General features: G+C 44.7%; 1 protein-coding gene across 2 annotated transcripts in view; it reads right to left on the bottom strand.

Moving 5' to 3' along the window:
- The window catches only part of LOC311144567 (kremen protein 1-like), a 90,920-nt gene that overhangs the window by 33,612 nt on the left and 34,074 nt on the right, over nucleotides 1–23,234 (bottom strand). For both annotated transcript variants that reach the window (XM_084180601.1, XM_084180602.1), the window contains exons 2-3: nucleotides 18,116–18,278; nucleotides 3,090–3,181 (exon numbers count right to left, since the gene is read on the bottom strand). In XM_084180601.1, coding sequence (XP_084036727.1) covers nucleotides 3,090–3,181; nucleotides 18,116–18,278 — 255 coding nt within the window. The remainder of the gene's footprint in view (nucleotides 1–3,089; nucleotides 3,182–18,115; nucleotides 18,279–23,234) is intronic.

A 23,234-nucleotide genomic window follows, 5' to 3' on the forward strand; every position in this document is an offset into this window, starting at 1 on the left:
CAATTGAGCTACAGAGGACTACAGACTCGAAATTCAGCTCAGTTGATCCTGTTTCCATTGATCATCCTTGAGATGTTTCTACAACGTGATTGGAGTCCACCTGTGGTACATTCAATTGATTGGACATGATTTTGAAAGGCACACACCTGTCTATATAAGGTCCCACAGTTGACAGTGCATGTCAGAGCAAAAACCAAGCCATGAGCGCCGAGACATGATTGTGTCGACGCACAGATCTGGGGAAGGGTACCAAAAAATGTCTGCAGCATTGAAGGTCCCCAAGAACACAGTGGCCTCCATCATTCTTAAATTGAATAAGTTTGGAACCACCAAGACTCTTCCTAGAGCTGGCTGCCCGGCCAAACTGAGCAATTGGGGGAGAAGGGCTTTGGTCAGGGAGGTGACCAAGAACCCCATGGTCACTCTGACAGAGCTCCAGAGTTCCTTTTTGGAGATGGGAGAACCTTACAGAAGGACAACCATTTCTGCAGCACTCCATCAATCAGGCCTTTATGGTAGAGTGGCCAGACGGAAGCCACTCCTCAGTAAAAGACACATGACAGCCCGCTTGGAGTTTGCCAAAAGGTACCTAAAGGACTCAGACGATGAGAAACAAGATTCTCTGGTCTGATGAAACCAAGATTGAACTCTTTGGCCTGAATGCCAAGCGTCACGTCTGGAGGAAACTTGGCACCATCTCTACGGTGAAGCATGGATGTTTTTCAGCAGCAGGGACTGGGAGACTAGTCAAAATCGAGGGAAAGATGAACGGCGCAAAGTACATAGAGATCCTTGATGAAAACCTGTTCCAGAGCGCTCAGGACCTCAGACTGGGGCGAAGGTTCACCTTCCAACAGGACAACGTCCCTAAGCACACAGCCAAGACAACGCAGGAGTGGCTTCGGGACAAGTCTCTGAATGTCCTTGAATGGCCCAGCCAGAGCCCGGACTTGAACATCTCTGGAGAGACCTGAAAATAGCTGTGCAGCGATGTTCCCCATCCAACCTGACAGAGCTTGAGAGGATCTGCACAGAAGAATGGGAGAAACTCCCCAAATACAGGTGTGCCAAGCTTGTAGCGTCATACCCAAGAAGACTTGAGGCTGTAATCGCTGCCAAAGGTGTTTCAACAAAGTACTGGGTAAAGGGTATGAATACTTATGTAAATGTGATATTTCAATTTCTAAAAACCTGTTTTTGCATAGTCATTATGGGGTATTGTGTGTGGATTGATGAGGAAATAAAGGCTGTAACGTAACAAAATGTGGAAAATGTCAAGGGGTCTGAATACTTTCTGAATGCACTGTATGTATATATATATATATATATATACATATATATTTTTTGTGTGTAATGTGTATATTTATGTTGTATCATACAGGGCACATTTGGAAAAGAGACCTAGGTCTCAATATGTCTTCCCTGTTAAAATAAAGGATTAATAAAAATGTCATTAAATAAATAAGGACATGCCAGTAGAGAACAGGGGGATACCTAGTCAGTTGTACAACAGAATGCATTCAACTGAAATGTGTCTTCCGCATTTAACCCAACCCCTCTGAATCAGAGAGGTGCGGAGGGCTGGCTTAATCGACATTCACGTCTTCGGCACCCGGGCAACAGTGGGTTAACAGCCTTGCTCAGGGCCAGAACAACAGATGTTTACCTTGTCAGCTCAGGTATTTAAACTAGCAACCTTTCGGTTACTGGCCCAACGCTGCTACCCGCCAGGCTACCCACCGCCCCAACATGCCAGTAGAGAACATGCCAGTAGAGAACAAGCCAGTAGAGAACATGCCAGAAGAGAACATGCTAGTAGAGAACATGCCATTAGAAGAGAACATGCCAGTAGAGAACATGCCAGTAGTAGAGAACATGCCAGTAGTAGAGAACATGCCAGTAGTAGAGAACATGCCAGTAGTAGAAAACATGCCAAAAGAGAACATGCCAGTAGAGAACATGCCAGTAGAAGAGAACATGCCAGTAGAAGAGAACATGCCAGTCGAGAACATGCCAGTAGAGAACATGTCAGAAGAGAACATGTCAGAAGAGAACATGCCAGAAGAGAACATGCCAGTAGAGAACATGCCAGTAGAGAACATGCCAGTAGAGAACATGCCAGTAGAAGAGAACATGCCAGTAGAGAACATTCCAGTAGAAGAGAACATGCCAGTCGAGAACATGCCAGTAGAGAACATGTCAGAAGAGAACATGCCAGAAGAGAACATGCCAGAAGAGAACATTCCAGTAAAGAACATGCCAGTAGATACCATGCCATAAGAGAACATACCAGTAGAGAACATGCCAGTAGAGAACATGCCAGAAGAGAACATGCCAGTAGAGAACATGCCAGTAGAGAACATGCTAGTAAAGAACATGCTAGTAAAGAACATGCTAGTAAAGAACATGCCAGCAGAGAACATGCTAGTAAAGAACATGCTAGTAAAGAACATGCCAGTAGAGAACATGCCAAAAGAGAACATGCCAGTAGAGAACATGCTAGTAAAGAACATGCCAGTAGAGAACATGCCAAAAGAGAACATGCCAGTAGAGAACATGCTAGTAAAGAACATGCCAGTAGAGAACATGCTAATAAAGAACATGCTAGTAAAGAACATGCCAGTAGAGAACATGCCAGTAGAGAACATGCCAGTAGAGGTCAAGCACAGAGGCAATAACACAACACACTGAATGCTGTACTGAGCTCTGCTGAGCTGACTGACTGACAGCTAATTACAGAAATGTAAAAACACAGTGTGACTGACTGACTGACAGTTCACATGGAACAGGCATGCCCGGACACAGCACAGCTGCTGATGGTAGGCAGTTAAGAGACATTCTTCAGGATGATAATAGTTCAGTAAAACGCTTCTGCAGAAGACCTTTAAACGTTTTCATAACTATCTGACACGCCGAGCGACTGACAGAGCCACCGACCGGAGATGAACAGGGCCTCTGGGCTCTCAGGTCAGCCAGGGTGTAACACAGGAACACAGGGCGTTGACTCCAAGACTCTGACGCACACACAAGAACGCACACACACACACACACACACACACACACACACACACACACACACACTCTCTTACTCTGACAGGTGGGTATGTCACAGTATCTCCAGTAGATTCCGTCTTCATGGTCAGCGATGTAACACCATGGCTGGACATCACCGTCAGGGTTCCTGGAGAGGAGAGAGGCAGGGAGGGAGGGAGGGAGGCAGGCAGGGAGGGAGGGAGGGAGGGAGGGAGGGAGGGAGGGAGGGAGGGAGGGAGGGAGGGAGGGAGGGAGAAAACAAACATAAAAAGAGGTTATGTACCAAAAACTGGAGACTGCATATTAAATACAATTACAGAGGAATGCCTGCTGTGCGGAGATTCATTTCTGAGATTGTTTCTGTGTGTGGTGCCAATCATCCACCTACCGCAGCAACCCCCGCTAGCCTGCTTCAGTTGGTATTTTACCCTGTGTTCTGGCCCTCAGAACTGACTATGCATGTCCAGTAGAACCCAGCGTAGACAGAAGGCTCTCAGACAGACAGAGCGATCGATCGATAGATAGATAGAGACAGACAGACAGGGAGGGAGAGACAGACAGACAGACAGACAGACAGACAGACAGACAGACAGACAGACAGACAGACAGACAGACAGACAGACAGACAGACAGACAGACAGACAGACAGACAGACAGACAGAGGAGGGAGAGAGCGATAGATAGAGAGAGAGAGACAGACAGAGAGACAGAGAGAGAGACATACAGAGAGAGACAGACAGACAGACAGACAGACAGACAGACAGACAGACAGACAGACAGACAGACAGACAGACAGACAGACAGACAGACAGACAGACAGACAGACAGACAGACAGACAGACAGACAGACAGACAGACAGACAGACAGACAGACAGACAGACAGACAGACAGACAGACAGACAGACAGACAGAGGAAGGAGAGAGCACACATATCTAGACAGGGGCTTTGAGCAGGTGCTGGTTTCTGTGCATTTTGGTATACTGTCTGTGTGCTACCAAGTGTATTTGTTAATGGTAATACATCACTTACAAAGACTTTGTAAATGGTTTATAAGACATTTATAAACTGTTGATTACACAATGAATAGGTAACAGACACACTTGGGAGTATATTATCGCAGTCTGTGGAACCATCTCTATTAGTGAGTTGCATGAGGCAACCATAAAAACATCCCAGGTCAATGGAGGAAGGCTCGTCTTTAGGAGCACTACTCTTCTCCTTTTCTCTGACTGTTATTGCCTGAGACATATTCCCCCGGGCCTCAGCTATCCCGTTCCAGCCCTATTGTGGGGCGAATTCTGAAGGGCGTTTCCATTGCTTTTTTCTTCTCCTATCAAAAACACTTCCTCTCCTTTCACAGCACAGAAAAAGGTTATTGAGTGAGGGACAGAGGAAACTTTAACCTCTAAGGGATGAAACTGAGTAACTGTAGGCATTAAGGTCTTTGTTTGTCCTCCGTTAGGAGAAAATGATCCCTCTCTTCATCCTAACCATGGGCTCATCTCCCAAATGGCAGCCTAGTCCCTATATAGTGCACTACTTTTGACCAAGGCCCATAGAGCTCTGGCCAAATGTAGTGCACTATGTAGGGAATAGGGTACCATTTAGCACTTTGTTTATTTTATCCATTTAAGGTTGAATATTTTCCCGGTATTTTACAAATGTTCCATCTCGAGAATAAATCACTTTTCTCCCGGGTAACCCGGTGTTTCCCGCCAAAACCGAAAGTGTCATTCAAAAGCATATAAAGCATATAAATAGGCCTATGTCTGGATGTGATTAGAGCATTGATCAAACATTCAAGTCTGATGCTACCTGAGCCTGATGAGCCATACATTAAATACATTTTATGAGCCCAAGCCCAAAAACGCCCAAATGATTGTGCTGTTATACAATACACACAGTATATGATATAGGCTACTGCACATTACGCACGACAGAAAAAACATAAAAGCCCATAGATGTAGTTAGCTATATGCTCTCTTGGGTAAATAAATGAAACTAGCTCCAGTAGGCTAATCTTTTTGAGTGTGGACTTTATTACTGTACTGTATTGTATTATACTGTATTATATGGACTGGAATTACACACCTCGTTCTAACCATGATAAAGCAGGAAGAGAACATGTGATTCTAGTGCAGCACATGAGGCCTACAAAGTTACAAGTATAGGCTAGCGAATTAGATTTACATTTTGACATTTAATAGGGCCTATTTCTATAATTAGTAGGCTGACGCATATACACCTTTTTAATAATATTTTCCCTAATGTTATTAGCCTACCTCCTCTTTCTCTATCTATTGATGCTTCATTCCTTCCTCGCTTTCAACAGTTACATTAAATATGTTTTGTTGTCCGTATCTTCATTCTAATGACATCCTTGAAAAATATAGGACTAGAATTAGAGGCAGAAGGCTTTCACTTCTTTTCACGAAGACTGAATGGTTATGGGTCTGAATAAATAACTGCTGTAGCCTACCGCCATCGGGCGTTCGCTCTTCTTTCAAACTACCTGTGAGTTCTGTTGGCTGCTGTAACATTCAGCAAACAAGAGCATGCATCCCTCTTCGAATAGTCTATTGATATAAGAAATGCAGCAAAAATGTCCAGCAAGCTATTCTGGTCTAGCATTTAGACATTGCATATAATTTAACAGTTCCATTTCACACCATGCTATTCATATAAATAATTTATTATAATTTACTGGCTCCTCGCAGTTATTTATCCCGGGAAAAGGGAGCGGTTTTGGGCGGTAAATCTCGGTAACCAGGTTCCCGCCATTCAACTCTAGTACCATTCCCTAAATATGAACCCCTGGAGGAAATCAGTACCATTCCCTAAATATCAACCCCTGGAGGAAATCGGTACCATTCCCTAAATATGAACCCCCGGAAGAAATCAGTACCGATACAGTAGAGCTACAGGGGTAACTACAGGTAACTGCCAAAATAAAGGAAACACTGACCAAAGTCACATAGAAAGTTATAGATCTATCATTCTCATTGCAAGCAAGTCTAAGAAGCTGTAGATCTGTTCTATGTGCACTATTTCTATGCTTCCCGTTCTTACGTTTCATTTTTGCGTCTTTTACTTTCAGTTTTGTACCCCAGGTTAAAACAGCTGAAAACACAATACTTTTGGTTATGTCAAATATATTACTGAACAAAAATATAAACACAACATGCAACAATTTCAACGATTTTACTGAGTTACAGTTCATATAAGGAAATCATTGAATTTAAATAAATTAGGCCCTCATCTATGGATATCACATGACAGGGCAGGGGCGCAGCCATCGGTGGGTCTGGGAGGGCATCGGCCCACCCACTTCGGAGCCAGGCCCAGCCAATCAGAATGAGTTTTTCCCCACAAAAGGGCTTTATTACAGACATAAATACTCCTCAGTTTCATCAGCTGTCCGGGTGGCTGGTCTCAGACGATCCTGCAGGTGAAGAAGCTGGATGTGGAGTTCCTGGGCTGGCGTGGTTACACGTGGTCTGCTGTTGTGAGGCTGGTTGGACGTACTGCTAAATTCTCTAAAACAATGTTGGAGGCGACTTATGGTAGAGAAATGAACATTACAATTATCTGGCAACAGCTTTGGTGGACATTTCTGCAGTCAGCATGCCAATTGCACGCTCCTTGATATGCCACATCTGTCAGGTGAATGGATTATCTTGGCAATGGAGAAATGTTCACTAACAGGGATGTAAACAAATTTGTGTACAACATTTGAGAGAAATAAGCTTTTTGTGCGTATGGAAAAATTCATATATTTTGTTTAAACTCATGAAACATGGGACCAACATGTCGTGATTCGTGAGGTCCAACATGTCGTGATTCGTGAGGACCAACATGTCGTGATTCGTGAGGACCAACATGTCGTGATTCATGAGGACCAACATGTCGTGATTCGTGAGGACCAACATGTCGTGATTCGTGAGGTCCCTGGTAATTCCCAGCCCTAGTTAGTAAAGAGAAAGTGGAGATGCACTGCCTCTGTGTGTGTGTGTTCCAACTACTTTGTTTTAGCTGTGATGTAGCTAGCTGCTAGCCAGTGTGTGTTTCACCTAGCTGCTATCCAGTGTGTGTTTTTAGCTAGCTTCTAGCCAGTGTTTGTTTCAGCTAGCTGCTAGCCAGTGTGTGTTTTAGCTAGCTGCTAGCCAGTGTGTGTTTCACCTAGCTGCTATCCAGTGTGTGTTTTTAGCTAGCTTCTAGCCAGTGTTTGTTTCAGCTAGCTGCTAGCCAGTGTGTGTTTTAGCTAGCTGCTAGCCAGTGTGTGTTTTAGCTACCTGCTAGCCAGTGTGTGTTTTAGCTAGCTGCTAGCCAGTGTGTGTTTTAGCTAGCTGCTAGCCAGTGTGTGTTTTAGCTAGGTGCTAGCCAGTGTGTGTTTTAGCTAGCTGCTAGCTGTTACCTGCTGGCCGCTGTTCAACATACTTCTCTTTAATAACCATTTTCCAAGTGCCCCTAATCATAAAATGTGTGATAAACTTTAAAATCTCTGGCACAGCGTAGCCATAAAAAGCACTGAATCGTCAACATCAGAGGGGAGAAAACCTGCAGCACGGAACAACACTGAGCTGGGCTAGAAAAAACATGATTTTCTGTGCTATTAGCAAGCCACTAGCCTGCCTGCGCTTCAGACCTGGGTTCAAACACTATTTTAAATCATTTCAAATACTCTATCTGTGCTTGTTTGAGCTAGCCTGAACCAATAGAAAAGTTACAAAAACCCCGCCCAACTTATACTCTAAGCAGACTGAAACAAATGTTCAAAGCATTTGAAATATTTCTAATAGTATTTGAACCCAGGTCTGCCTGCGTTTAGCCACACACTCAGAAGCCCCAGAGAAAGATGAAAGCTGAAAATCCCCTTGGAAAATTACTGTGTGTAAAACTGCTGAGGAGCTGAAGAGGGTTTGAGAGGCTTGTTGTTTGGGTTTTGAGGTCAGGAGAGGATCAGAGACTGACTGTCAATTTCCCTCGAGAGCAGAGGTCTCTTTTAGCCGACTAAAAGATCTGTCTGTCGCTAAATCAGTGTTCAATAGTCACTGGACTTTGCTCTATTGCATATAACAAATATGTATGATTCACATACAATGATGCTGATGCTGAACCTGAGCAATTAAAAGTGTTGCGGACATTGAAGTACATTCAATTATGTTGAACACTGTGCTAGCCTATCGATACAGTACCTATCGATACAGAGTTCGCACATAAACGTATGTCTTCCAACTCCACAGCTCCTTGATGCTTTACCTCACACCTCAGTTAATGTAGACCTGACAACAGTCAGGGAGATTCAATTACTATAAACATGAGTCGGACAACTCACCCTGACATCATGGCCATTATCAGCCTTGTAGGAGAAGGCTGTGGGCATATAGGTTACTATACTACTGTATACTACACTGGACACCCATAACTTACACACTGTGGCTACAGTATGTTCAAAATGAGCTTTAATTGACATTTACGTTATCAATAAAGTGACGCCTCTTCACCTGCAAACTGTGAGCACTGTGCTGTAACAATATGCTCCGGCATTCTGTGTGACAGTCAGTGTCAGTATTTGAAATGCGTTGAACACGGTCTCTGTCACTGAAGTCTCTCAGGAGAGACGAGAGAGCTCCTGACCTTTAGTGCAGCTTTGCTCTCCTTTTCTGGGATTAATTTGACACTGGGCTGTTTTACGTCCATCTATAAAGATGAAATGTGACGGCTATTAGGGTGCTGTCCGCACACCGCCATGGAGCCACAGACCTCTTTCAACTAAATCAGTATGGGGTAAAGCCAACATTGGGATGGGAACACGGTTTACGATTCCCCTCTCGTTCCTCGTAAGTCCACCCCCATTCCACCTGCTTCTCTTGTCCAAGTCCCACTCACTCACTCACTCACTCACTCACTCACTCACTCACTCACTCACTCACTCACTCACTCACTCACACACAAGCAAACACTTCGCTAACCCGTCTATATCCGATCTGTGCTGTGAAGCCTGTGTTAAAAGTAATGACATGTAATGATTCCTGGCACTAGATTTGCACCTGTGCTTTGGTCTCAGCCTCAGCCTTGCTCTGGTCTCAGCCTTTCTCTGATTTCAGCCTCGCTCTGGTCTCTGCCTTGCCATGGTCTCAGCCTCAGCTTTGCTCTGGACTCAGCGTTGCTCTGGACTCAGCCTTGCTCTGGTCTCAGCCTCAGCCTTGCTCTGGTCTCAGCCTCAGCCTTGCTCTGGTCTCAGCCATGTTCTGGTTCGTATAAAACCTCCCTTGGCTCAGGAATCAGATGGACTGTCACACCCCTCCTCTCCCTCTCTTTCTTTCTCTCTCGCTATCCCTCGATCTCTCTCTCTCTCCATCTGAATCTTACCCCCTACAGTGCCACTCCAAATCCGGCCCTATCCAGCCACTTCCAGATGAGGCCCTATCCAGCCACTTCCAGATGAGGCCCTATCCAGCCACTTCCAGATGAGGCCCTATCCAGCTACTTCCAGATGAGGCCCTATCCAGCCACTTCCAGATGACGCCCTATCCAGCCACTTCCAGATGAGGCCCTATCCAGCCACTTCCAGATGAGGCCCTATCCAGCCACTTCCAGATGAGGCCCTATCCAGCCACTTCCAGATGAGGCCCTATCCAGCCACTTCCAGATGAGGCCCTATCCAGCCACTTCCAGATGAGGCCCTATCCAGCCACTTCCAGATGAGGCCCTATCCAGCCACTTCCAGATGAGGCCCTATCCAGCCACTTCCAGATGAGGCCCTATCCAGCTACTTCCAGATGAGGCCCTATCCAGCCACTTCCAGATGAGGCCCTATCCAGCCACTTCCAGATGAGGCCCTATCCAGCCACTTCCAGATGAGGCCCTATCCAGCCACTTCCAGATGAGGCCCTACCAGCCACTTCCAGATGAGGCCCTACCAGCCACTTCCAGATGAGGCCCTATCCAGCCACTTCCAACACATTAAAGATTTACGCCAGGGAAGGAGAGAGAGAGAGAGAGAGAGAGAGAGAGAGAGAGAGAGAATACTGGATATTTGAATTTGAATTGAAAGATGTAAATGAAGAATTTTGCTATTCAAATTCTTCAAACACAAATGTGATGGACAGAGAGTCTTCTCCATATAGTGGGGACTCTAGAAACTCACACACACACAAACACACACCACACAAACACACCACACACAAACACACACCACTATCACACACACAAACACACACCACACACCACACACCACACAAACACACACAAACACACACACCACACAAACACACACCACACACACACACACACACCACACACCACACACCACACACCACACACACACACACACACCACACACACACACACACCACACACAAACACACACCACACACCACACACCACACAAACACACACCACACACCACACACCACACAAACACACACCACACACCACACACACCACACACCACACACCACACAAACACACACCACACACACACACACACCACACACCACTATCAGACACCACACACCACACACCACTATCACACACCACACACCACTATCACACACCACACACCACACACCACTATCACACACACCACACACCACTATCACACACACCACACACCACTATCACACACACCACACACCACTATCACACACACCACACACCACACACCACACACCACTATCACACACACCACACACCACTATCACACACCACACACCACTATCACACACACAGACAAAGAGACAGAGGAGGGAAGAGAGAAACTGAGATATCCTTACTTTCTCCTCTCCCTCTCTCCCCCACTCCTCCATTATCACATTCCCTTAGCCTGGCAATAACAAAACAGTGTGTAACTGTGTGTCTGAGCCACTCGTAAATGCCATCGCTCATCTACTCACAGTGTGAAGTAGACTCTCCAGTCCACAGAAGACACAGAGAGAAAGAGACCTCCCAAACCTTCCATAATAAAGACATCACCTACAGAGAGATGAACCTGGAGAAGAGTCCCCTAAGCAAGCTGGTCCTGGGGCTGTGTTCACAAACACAAACAGACCCCACAGAGCCCCATGACAACAACACAATTAGACCCAACCAAATCATGAGAAAACAAAAAGATAATTACTTGACACATTGGGGAAAAAATACAAAACAACAGAGCAAACTAGCTATTTGGCCCTAAACAGAGAGTACACAGTGGCAGAATATCTGACCACTGTGACTGACCCAAAATGAAGGAAAGCTTTGACAATGTACAGACTCAGTGAGCATAGCCTTGCTATTGAGAAAGGCCGCCATAGGCAGACCTGGCTCTCAAGAGAAGACAGGCTATGTGCACACTGCCCACAAAATGAGATGGAAACTGAGCTGCACTTCCTAACCTCCTGCCAAATGTATGACCATATTAGAGACACATCCTTCCCTCAGATTACACAGACCCACAAAGAATTCGAAAACAAAACCCAATTTTGATAAACTCTCATATCTATTAGGTGAAATGCCACACTGTGCCATCACAGCAGCAAGATTTGTGACCTGTTGCCACAAGAAAAGGGCAACCAGTGAAGAACAAACACCATTGTAAATACAACCCATATTTATTTTATTTATTTTCCCTTTTGTACTTTAACTATTTGCACATCGTTACAACACTGTATGTAGACATAATATGTATAATATTTACTGTTTATTTTTATTTTGTTGTTTATTTAACTTTTGTTTATTATCTATTTCACTTGCTTTGGCAATGTTAACATACGTTTCCCATGCCAATAAAGCCCTTAAATTGAATTGAGAGAGAGGGAGAGAGGGAGAAAGAGAGAGCGAGAGAGGAAGAGAGAGCGAGAGAGGAAGAGAGAGCGAGAGAGAGAGAGAGCGAGAGAGAGAGAGAGAGAGAGAGAGAGAGAGAGAGATAATATGTTGATTAAAGCTAACCCAAAGAAGACTAGAATATATGATTTATTTAGCAGATTCTGGAAATGTGTCTTTTACCTTCAACCGACTATATTAATGAAGAGGTGAGTTAGGCTGAAACATGAACTGTTTATTGTGCTAGGATCACTTAAAGGAGGTAGACTCCAAAAAAATGAAGATGTCCTTTTTCAAATTGCTTGTCAAGAGTAATATATTTTTTATGTGCAGTGGGGTAAAAGCCTTCCCTTATCCTCTCTGGCTGTGCCCCAAATGGCACCCTATATTCCCTGCATAGTGCACTACTTTTGACCAGAGCCCTATGGGAAGCAGTGCACCATATAAGGAATAGGGTGCCATTTGGGCTGCAGACTATGTATCACGGTCATAAATCACAGGAGTCCCAATCCAAGCAAAGCGAAAACAAATCCGTCCTTGGCCACTTCAAAGCATTGTTGCTTTATGACTTTATGGCCACGACTTAGACTTAGGAAATGTTTTGAAAGGGATTTTAAGTGGTGGGGAAATACTACATCTATTTTGTATATATATGGCACTTAGCTACTTACAGGAAGTCTCTCAAGATCAATGGCCATGACTTAGTCTTAGGCAATGTTTTAAGGTTTTTTTTATGTGGTGGTGGGTAAATACTATTTTTAATATCTATGATATCTATGCCACTTACTGGAAGTCTGTCTGGATCAAAATGATGGATAAAAGACTACACAGTAATAGGAATATACTGTACAATTTGAATGTTAGCTATTGGGTTCAATGAGTTTACTGGGCTGTAGCCCTATGTGAGTGTTGTAGGTTTGTGCAGCTGCTGCTTTCAAGGAGAGGAACACTAATCCGGACACTTATAAGAAATCCCACTATGACCTCAGACGAGACATCAAACAGGCAAAGTGTTAATACAGGACTAAGATCAAATCCTACTACGAACTATCACGGATTACAAAGGGAAACCCAGCAGTGAGCTGCCCAGTGATGTGAGACCAGACGAGCTAAATAGCGTCTATTCTCACTTCAAGGCAAACAACACTGAACCATGCATGAGAGCACCAGCTGTTCCAGACGACTGTGTGATCTCGCTCTCCGAAGCCGATGTGAGTAAAACCTTTAAACAGGTTAACATTCACAAGGTTGCAAGGCTAGACAGATTACCAGGATGCGTACTCAGAGCATGCGCTGACCAGCTGGCAAGTATCTTCACTGACATTTGTTATTGTGAGGTGGAAACGTCTAGGAGCAACAACGGCTCAGCCGCGAAGTGGTAGGCCACACAAGCTCACAGAACGGAAGCGAGTAGCACGTAAAAATGGTCTGTCCTTGATTGCAACACTCACTACCACATTCCAAAATGCCTCTGGAAGCAACTGCCTCTGGAAGCAACATCAGCACAAGAACTGTTAGTGGGGAGCTTCATGAAATGGGCTTCCATGTCCGAGCAGCCGCACACAAGCCTAAGATCACCAATCGCAATGCAGAGCATCTGCTGGAGAGGTATAAAGCTCACTGCCATTGGACTCTGGAGCAGTAGAAATGTGTTCTGTGGAGTGATGAATTACGCTTCACCATCTGGCAGTCCGACGGACGAACCTGGGTTTGGCGGATGCCTGGAGAACGCTACCATAGTGACAACTGTAAAGTTTAGTGGAGGAAGAATAATGGTCTAGCGCTCTTTTTCAAGGTTCGGGCTAGGCCCCTTAGGTCCAGTGAAGGGAAATCTTAACGCTTCAGCATACAATTACATTCTAGACGATTCTGTGCTTCCAACTTTGATGCAACAGTTTGGGGAAGGCCCTTTCCTGTTTCAGCATACATAAATGGTTTGTAGAGATTGGTGTGGAAGAACTTGACTGGCCTTCACGGAGCCCTGACCTCAACCACATCGAACACCGTTGGGATGAATTGGAACGCCGACTGTGAGCCAGGCCTAATCGCCCAACATCAGTCCCTGACCTCACTAATGCTCTTGTGGCTGAATGGAAGCAAGTCCCTGCAGCAATGTCCAACATCTAGTGGAAAGCCTTCCCAGAAGAGTGGAGGCTGTTATAGCAGCAAAGGGGGGACCAACTCCATATTAATGTCCATGATTTTGGAATGAGATGTTCGACGAGCAGGTGTCTACATACTTTTGGTCATGTAGTGTACATGTTTCAAGCAGCCCACCATAGTCCCTGTGCCCAAGAACGCCAAGGTACCTGTCTAAATGACTATCGCCCCGTAGCACTCACATCTGTAGCCATGAAATGCTTTGAAAGGCTGGTTATGGTTCACATCAACAGCATCATCCCAGACACCCTGGCCCACTCTAATTCGCATACCGCCCCAACAGATCCACAGATGACGCTATCTCTATTGCACTCCACACTGCCCTTTCCCACCTGGACAAGAGGAACACCTATGTGAGAATGCTGTTCATTGACTACAGCTCAGCGTTCAACACCATAGTGCCCTCCAAGCTCATCACTAAGCTCAGGACCCTGGGACTGACCACCTCCCTCTGCAACTGGATCCTGGACTTCCTGACGGGCTGCCCCCAGGTGATGAGGGTAGGCAACAACACATCCGCCATGCTGACCCTCAACACGGGGGCCCCTTAGGGGTGCGTGCTCAGTTCCCTCCTGTACTCCCTGTTCATCCCACGACTGCGTGACCGTGCACGATTCCCAAACCATCATTAAGTTTGCTGATGACGGTAGTAGGCCTGATCACAGACGACGATGAGACAGCCTATGGAGAGGAGGTCAGTGACCTGGCAGTGTGGTGCCAGGACAATAATCTCTCCCTCAATGTCAGCGAGACAAAGGAGCTGATCGTGGACTACAGGTAACGCAGGCGGAGCACACTCCCATCCACATCGACGGGGCTGTAGTGGAACGGGTCAAGAGCTTCAAGTTCCTCTGTGTCCACATCACTAAGGAATTATCATGGTCCACACACACCAACACAGTCATGAAGAAGGCACGACAACACCTCTTGCCCCTCAGGGGGCTGAAAAGATTTGTCATGGACCGTCAGATCCTCAAAATGTTCTACAGCTGCACCATCGAGAGCATCTTGACTGGCTGCATCACCGCTTGGTATGGCAACTGTCAAAGACCCCAGCCACCCAAACCATAGACTGTTCACTCTGCTACCGCACGGCAAGCGGTACTGGAGCGCCAACTCTGGGACCAAAAGGCTCCTGAACAGCTTCTACCGCCAAGCCATAAGACCGCTGAACAGTTAATCAAATGGCTACCTGGACTACCTGCAATGACCCTTTTTTGCACCGGCTCTCTTGCACTGACTCTACCCACACACTCACACATACTTACACTGACACTCCAATACGCACCCACATACACACACACACACACACACACACATGCATATTGACGCCACACACATACACACACATACGCACATGTATATATTACAGCAACTACCCCTTACCTGCACATTGACTCAGTACCGGTACTCCTTGTATATAGCCTTGTTATTGTTAGCTAGTTTCTACTTTATTTGCACATTTCCGTTCTTTTTAACTCTGCATTGTTGGGAAATGGCTCGTAATTTCACGGTAAAGTCTACACCTGTTGTATTCGGCGCATGTGACAAATCAATTTTTTAATTGCATTATGTTACGTGAGTGTACCTAACAGCAATGTCTATGAGGTCGTAGGCCTATGAGTGCTGTGTACGTGCTGTAGCTATGTAAGTGCTGTATATGAGTGTCAGACAACGATGGCGGGAGTTGTGCTATCCAGGCTAGGTTTGGGCGGTATACCGTATATACCGTAGAATGGGTTATTTGGAAATAGCCACAGGATGGTTTTTCAATACCGTCAATACCGTTGAAACGACTTCTTTTTAAGTAAATACCTGCAGTCAACTGGTGCAATATGTTAGGAGATAAAGAAGATCACGTTCATCATTTCACCTGTTTTTCATTGGGCAGATTCAATTATGTTGAGCCTCAGGGCACCGGTCTATGACCTGTGACGTGAACGGGCAAAAGCGGTGAGGGAGGAGTTACCTTCTCAAATCGAACAGTAATCTGCGCTGCTCGGTCATGTTGTCAACAAAGCAGTATTGTACATCGTCCAGAAACATACAACCTCTCTTTTCCATCAAATATATGTTTGAATTTTCAAACTAGTTTTCATTGAGAAGGCAGATAAAGCGTTTTTTAAATCAAAAGCAATCACTTTTGCATGTGAATCCTACTCATTACTCCACGTGCTCCTACGTTACTTTTTGCTTTGAACGGGGCACCTGGCTCATGCCTGGGAGGCAGCCCGGTTCCAAAATGAATGCAATCAACTTTCACCCAGTGCGAAATACACCTACCTGGGCGCCTGGTAGCTTAGTGGTTAAGAGCGTTGTGCCAGTAACCGAAAGGTCGCTGGTTCTAATCCCCGAGCCGACTAGGTGAAAAATCTGTCGATGTGCCCTTGAGCAAGGCACTTAACCCTAATTGCTCCTGTAAGTCGCTCTGGATAAGAGCGTCTGCTAAATGACTAATTATTATAATTATATTAATCGAATTCCCTCATTATGAAGCTTACCGGTAGTCCCAAGTCACGCTGTGTTTGTTTACGATGAGAGACTCGCTGTTGTACAGCACACGCTAGGTGATCTATTTACAGTATGGAATTCACAACTAAATGTTTGCCAGCTAGATTTCTTATAACTATTAAGTTAACTGTCTTAAAATGTGCTAAATGCTCTGCAGTTTTGCATTTGGTTAGCTAATTTAGTAGCTAGTTAGCGATCTAGCTAAGTGGTTAGCTTCTTCCAAAATCAGCCTTGCTGTCTAATATTTGTTTTGTGTGTGCAGTAAACTGTTAGTGGCATTTTTGAGTTACTTGTATAACTTTATGAGCTGGGATGTCTGTCCTGCAAATAGTTTAGGTCAGAGACTGTGTAAAATGTTTGCAATGCACTCGTTAGCGTTTAGTTAGCATTCTCTATGGGATTGTACATGTACTTGTTATCATTGCTAACCTTCGGATTACAGCGTCTCAGTGGGGATGGAAAATACCGCCCCTTGTGTTCAGTGCCGTTATTACCGAATATCCCGGGAAGGTCGGTATGAAGGTATGACAATCTGGATACCACCCAAGGCTAATCTAGACACAGCCCAGACACTGTGGTGTCCCCTGGCATTCCCTAGATCAGTGGGATGAGGAGGTCTTTGCTTGTATAAACTCTGTTCAATATTCTCACGTGAATGTCTGAGAGGGTCAAGGAGGAAACACACACACAAACGCATGGACACGCGTGTACGCGCACACACATACACGCATGTCATACAGTACACACACAAACATGTACACACACACATGCTGAGAGGGTTCTGTGTCAAACCAGTCGAAAGGGAACCTCTCCCCTGACTGCAAAACATGTCTCCATTCACTTCTAAATACTTGGACACATTTTAAGAAAAGTCTAAGTCAATGACATCATATACAGTATCTATGCTGTATGCACCAGAAGTGACATCACTACTTGTATCATCAGATGGTGCTTTCAACACAAATGGGAACTCTGAAAAAAACGAGATCAAATCATGACGTCAGTGATCTTGAAGTAGGAAAGTCGGACCTCTAGAAAGATGCTCAAGTTTCCGACTTGGAATTCCGAGTTGGATGACGTTTAAAAAATGTTTTCCTAGTTGTTTTGAAAGCAGCAATACAATAACAAGAATCCCAAACTGCTCCATTCCTCTCTGCTCTATGATGACATTTAGGTGCTGTTTATGCGCTTCTGCTAGACTTTCGATACTCATTTTGGGTGTCGTAACTGTTTATATTAAGGTGCAGGAACACCACAATACTTTCGAGCTAATATTATTTAAGAGGTGCAGGAGCACAAGCAGTAGAATAATGTAGGTGAAGGTCCAGTGAATGAGATCTGACCCCTCCTTTTTCTTTTTTGGGATAGTCATCTTGCACAGGAGGTTGGTGGCACCTTAATTGAGGAGGACGGGCTCGTGGTAATGGCTGGAGCGGAATGGGTGATATGGTAGCAAATACATCAAACGCATGGAAGCCAATCCATTTGCTCTGTTCCACCCATTACTATGAACCGTCCTCCCCTCAGCAGCCTCTACTGTCAGCTTGAGTAGTGTCCTTGGGCACCAGTACAGGCTTCAGCTTGGGCTCCAGAGGGGGCCTCACCTGCAGTAGTTGTGGCTGCCAAGACCCCCCTCTCCATTGGGGTACTTGAGGGTGTTGTAGGGGTGCTGGAAGGTTTCGTTCCAGAAGAGGCAGGGCTTGCCCCCCAGGAGGCTCGTCTGGTTCTGCCAGCCCCTGTAGTCCTCTCCGTTGGCTGTGTAACATTCTAGCGAGAGAGAGAACGAGAGAGAGAGAGAGAGAGTATTAAACAAGTGTTCACTGTGTTATTTGAAAAGGAAATCATCTCCCAGATATCACTATTTCTAAAACAAGCCATAGAAAGTTGGTTGCAATTTCAATTTAATCCTCCAGAAACAAATATTGTGGTTAAACTCAAATATACTAATTGACAAAAAAATCTTTGTACTCCTTAGTGGCGCAGTGGTCTAAGGCACTGCATCGCAGTGCTAACTGTGCCACTAGAGATCCTGGTTCGAATCCTGTCTCTGTCGCAGCCGGCCGCGACCGGGAGACTCATGGGCGGCGCACAATTGGCCCAGGGTAGGGGAGGGAATGGCCGGCAGGGATGTAGCTCAGTTGATAGAGCATGGCGTTTGCAACGCCAGGGTTGTGGGTTCGATTCCCACGGGGGGCCAGTATAAAAAAAATATGTGTTCACTAACTGTAAGTCGCTCTGGATAAGAGCATCTGCTAAATGACTAAAATGTAAAATGTAAATGATATCATCGGTAGGACTGGTGGAGTTATGTCGCACATGCAGCTAACAAAAACATATGGAAATGTCTGCTCTACCCAAAATTACAACCAAATAATTGCAGCCTTACTGCAAAAATGGAAGAGGAAAGTGAAAGGAGGAGAAAGTAAGGAACTTGTCTGTCGGCCTTGCATTAAAGAACATAATTGATTAAAGAAAACTGTGATAAATAAAAAAGTATATCAGTTTCATTTAAGGACCAAAGGATTGACAGCCATCCCATATAGATTGCAAAATAGTTGGGAAGAGATTTTTGACATACCGATCCCATGGCATAGTGTTTGTGAACTGATACGCAAAACGACACCGGACTAAAAACTTAGAATCTTTCAATTTTAATTATTATATAAAATTCTTGCTACCAATAGAATGTTATTTATATGGGGGATACAATCTTCCCAGCTCTGCAGATTTTGCTGCGAAGAGACAGAATCATTAGATCATTTGTTTTGGTACTGTCCATTTGTAGCTTGTTTTTGGACACAGGTCCAGGAATGGCTAAAGGATTGCAATATTTACCTGGAGCTAACCCTGCAGATAGCACTACTGGGTGATCTGAAAAGTCATAGTCAATCGATCAATAACATAATAATACTATTAGCAAAAAAAAAAAAAATCAATTCACAATCTGTAGAAACAATGAGAATAGAAAGGTTCAGAACTTTTGTAAGACATCACAGTACCGTTGAAATATATATGGCAAATATAAATCCTATATGGATGGTGTTAAAAGATAGATGGGAGGTGTTGAATGGAATTGAAGGATGGGACTAATAACAACTAACAACAAACAATAACAAGATAACTAATAATGTAGGCACGCTGTGTCCATAATAAGTATATAGGTTGTAGGTTGGGAGCTTTTGGGAAAGAGCACAGTTAGAAAGATAAGGCATATAGAAGCAAACCGGATGGACATCATGAAAATGATCGGAGAGGTTGAGAGTAGAAGAAGTTCAGGAGAAAGAACAAACAAAATGTAATTATTGTAAAATTGACTGTGTCCATAAAATGTAGATAGTGGGTATGGGCTGGAAGTAGAGGCCTAGGCGTTGTTGTTCACTAGTTTACTCCAAGTGGGGAAAGGGTGGCGGGGTTGGAAAGTAATAAAGGGGAATATATAACTTAACTTTGCGCCAATTCAAGTTAGATTTGACAAAGACAATCACCATGCCAACATGTTCTGATTGAACTGTACTAAAAATCGTAATTTTTTCTAGTAAATCAGTCGTAATTCAGATTATCATAGTTCATATTTGCTGTCCGTTTAGTTTTCCAATGTTGACCTGGGTAGATTCTAGGTAATGCTGAGCTTTTAAATGAACCTTCTGCTGCAAAGGTTTAACAGTAGGCTAGCAACAGGTTCATAGACATTACAACCAGGTTGAATCTCTCAGGCAGGATGAAAACGACTACATCGACTATGATCTTTTGCTAGTTACGGCCACTTTCACCATGATCCTTAGCATTTTTTGTGTGACATTCAGCCCAAGGGGCCAGGGTTCCGGTCTAGAAGCACGGTTTCGACTGCTCCTACAGTTTTCGCTTCTGTACTGCAGTTTAACTGACACCCGGCCCAGAAATGCCCGGCCCAGAAAGACAACTTCCATACGGCCACATAGAGAAGTCAGATTAGAACATTCCTAAAGATACACTATATTCATCACCTTTATGCACAAAGTCCCCAGATCCTGCATGGGTCCCCAGATCCTCAAAAAGTTATACAGCTGCACCATCGAGAGCATCCTGACCGGTTGCATCACTACCTGGTATGACAACTGCTCAGCATCCAACCGTAAGGCGCTACAGAGGGTAGTGCGTACGGCCCAGTACATCACTGGGGCTAAGCTTCCTGCCATCCAGGACCTATATATTAGGCGGTGTCAGAGGAAGGCCCAACAAATTGTCAAAGACTCCAAGTCTAGGTCCAAAAGGCTCCTTAACAGCTTCTACCCCCAAGCCATAAGACTGCTGAACAATTAATCAAATGGCCACCCGGACCATTTACATTTACACTGCTGCTACTTGCTGTTTATTATCTATGCATAGTCACTTTACCCCTACCTACATGTACAAATTACCTCGACTAACCTGTACCCCCGCACATTGACTCGGTACCGGTACCCCCTGTATATAGCCTCGTTATTGTTATTTTATTGTGTTACTTTGTATTTTAATTTTTCACTTTAGTTTATTTAGTAAATATTTTCTTAACTCTATCTTGTAAGTAAGCATTTCACGGTAAGGTCTACACTTGTTGTATTCGGCTCTTGTGACAAATAAAATGTGATTTGAAAACATCCATTCAATTATTCAAATAATTGGCGCTGAGGTCGATATTTTTTTCATCACTCTCAGCCAGAGACATTCAAATGTTATATTCATCCAACGTCCGCCATATTTTCTGATGAAGTGATGATGTCGTCGCTGCTCCCTGTGCACACTGAGTGCTAGTGTGTATGTGATGTTGGCCCGTATAAACCGGATGCAACCTGCATATAGATGGTCCATGAATTGGGGTATGCGAAAGTGAGTAGATTACCTTGAAAACAACAGGCGGACATCTTGGACACAGTCTCCAGTTCTTATTGTACCTTAGTGATTCAGCCCCATTCAGCAATATGGAGCGTTTCAAATTCAAATACTTCCGGCTTCATGCCGTTTTCCATAGGAATACGTGGATGACTTCAGCACTATCACTATATACTGATTTTAATGTGTATGACATAAAAACCTGTTTCAATTAAACACCAGGTCTAAATGAATTGTATATGAGGTTTAAGGCTTGATTTGTTACATTAAATAACTCAGTAATGACTCAAAAAAATGATGGCCAGTAAGAAACTGCTAGCCATTGGCTGCTAACAGCTGAGAACTGCTAGCTAACTGGCAAGCACAAAAACAGTCAACAACTTCGAGAATGAAGACCCCTAGAAATCGTGGTATCCCCCTCTAGTGGCGAAAGTAAGACCTGACGAAAATGCACAGTCAAAGAGGAGAAGAATGATTCTGTCAAGGAAAATAGAAAACAGTAAAGTGACACAGTGTGTAAATGATAACACATTAGCGCAGGAAAATAAGAAATTGATTAAAATGCTGGAAATTAATGTTTGATTTAAACAATTAACTTTGGGAAATGAGCAAAAGCTGTGTGCATTAAGGAAATAAAAACGGGCTCCATGTTAAACCAGGAGAAGCCACCAATTCCTTTCAGTGTCAAGTTAAAGTGTTTTGTAATTAAATCCGTTGAGGGCAGGCGCCACTGTTCATTCATCTCTATCCACGATCCATCAGCGACCTGACAGGCTGCACCCCTAGTAAGGAGCTGGGGGGGTGTAGAGTTTCAGTAATTATGATGCCACTCTATTGTCTGTAAACTGTAAACGGCTCCTCTCCTCGCCCTCAGTGAATCAATTCTGCCAGTGTCTAGGAGCAGCTCAGTATCAGCCAGGCATCATCAATCTACCCAGAGACTCGGTGAAGAGGAACATGACTTCATAAAAAGTAGCAATCCAGCTTAATAGTATTAGGAGACGTGTCACGCTCTGAGACGTGATGCGGCCCGTGTATGGGGAGTACAGAGAGAATGAAAACAGAGATGATATCAGCTATCAGTCTGACATTCAGAGGACAGATTAAATAATTAATCGTGGCAAGGTTGTCATGCTGTGCATGTATTTGTAAAGTAGTGTAGTGTGTGTGTGGTGCAGGAGTGTTTGGGGGCCAGTGCATTTATGAGTCACTCGTATCCCAGACCAATCACATCCTGTCTGCTTTATTCTCTGCTCCCGTTGTCTCAGACAGACAGGCAGACAGGCAGACAGACAGACAGACAGACAGACAGACAGACAGACAGACAGACAGGCAGGCAGGCAGGCAGACAGACAGACAGACAGACAGACAGACAGACAGACAGGCAGACAGGCAGACAGGCAGACAGGCAGACAGGCAGACAGGCACACAGACAGACAGGCAGACAGGCAGACAGGCAGACAGGCAGACAGACAGCACTATGCAGGAAGTGTTGAGGCAGAGGCTTGCATGAAAAACGGGCCATGTCTCTGTCCTTCAAACTGGGCCTCCTCCTCACACACTGAGTGTAGATCGATTACAACGACTAAAGTTATTGTGCCTGCTTCACAAAGCACTGGATCAGAAAAGGAAAGATAGAAGCCCAAAGTGACTTTGTGAAATATCTCCTCTCTCCTCTTCCTTTGGTAAACTTTAGTGGAAGTTTACTGTTCAGTGTACGACAAAGGTTTTTGGCTCTGCTCCTGCTGCTGTTGCCACAGTCATATCCCTGCTGTCTGTGGAGAGGCTAGCTAACTCTTGCAGGATGAGATGGTAAATATGGCAGCATTTTGCTAGCGGCTGGGCCGGGGGCTTGATGTGGTCTGGAGGCACAAT

This window comes from Coregonus lavaretus (assembly GCF_964263955.1).
Source record: "Coregonus lavaretus genome assembly, chromosome: 17".
In the NCBI taxonomy this organism is placed as follows: Eukaryota; Metazoa; Chordata; class Actinopteri; order Salmoniformes; family Salmonidae; genus Coregonus; species Coregonus lavaretus.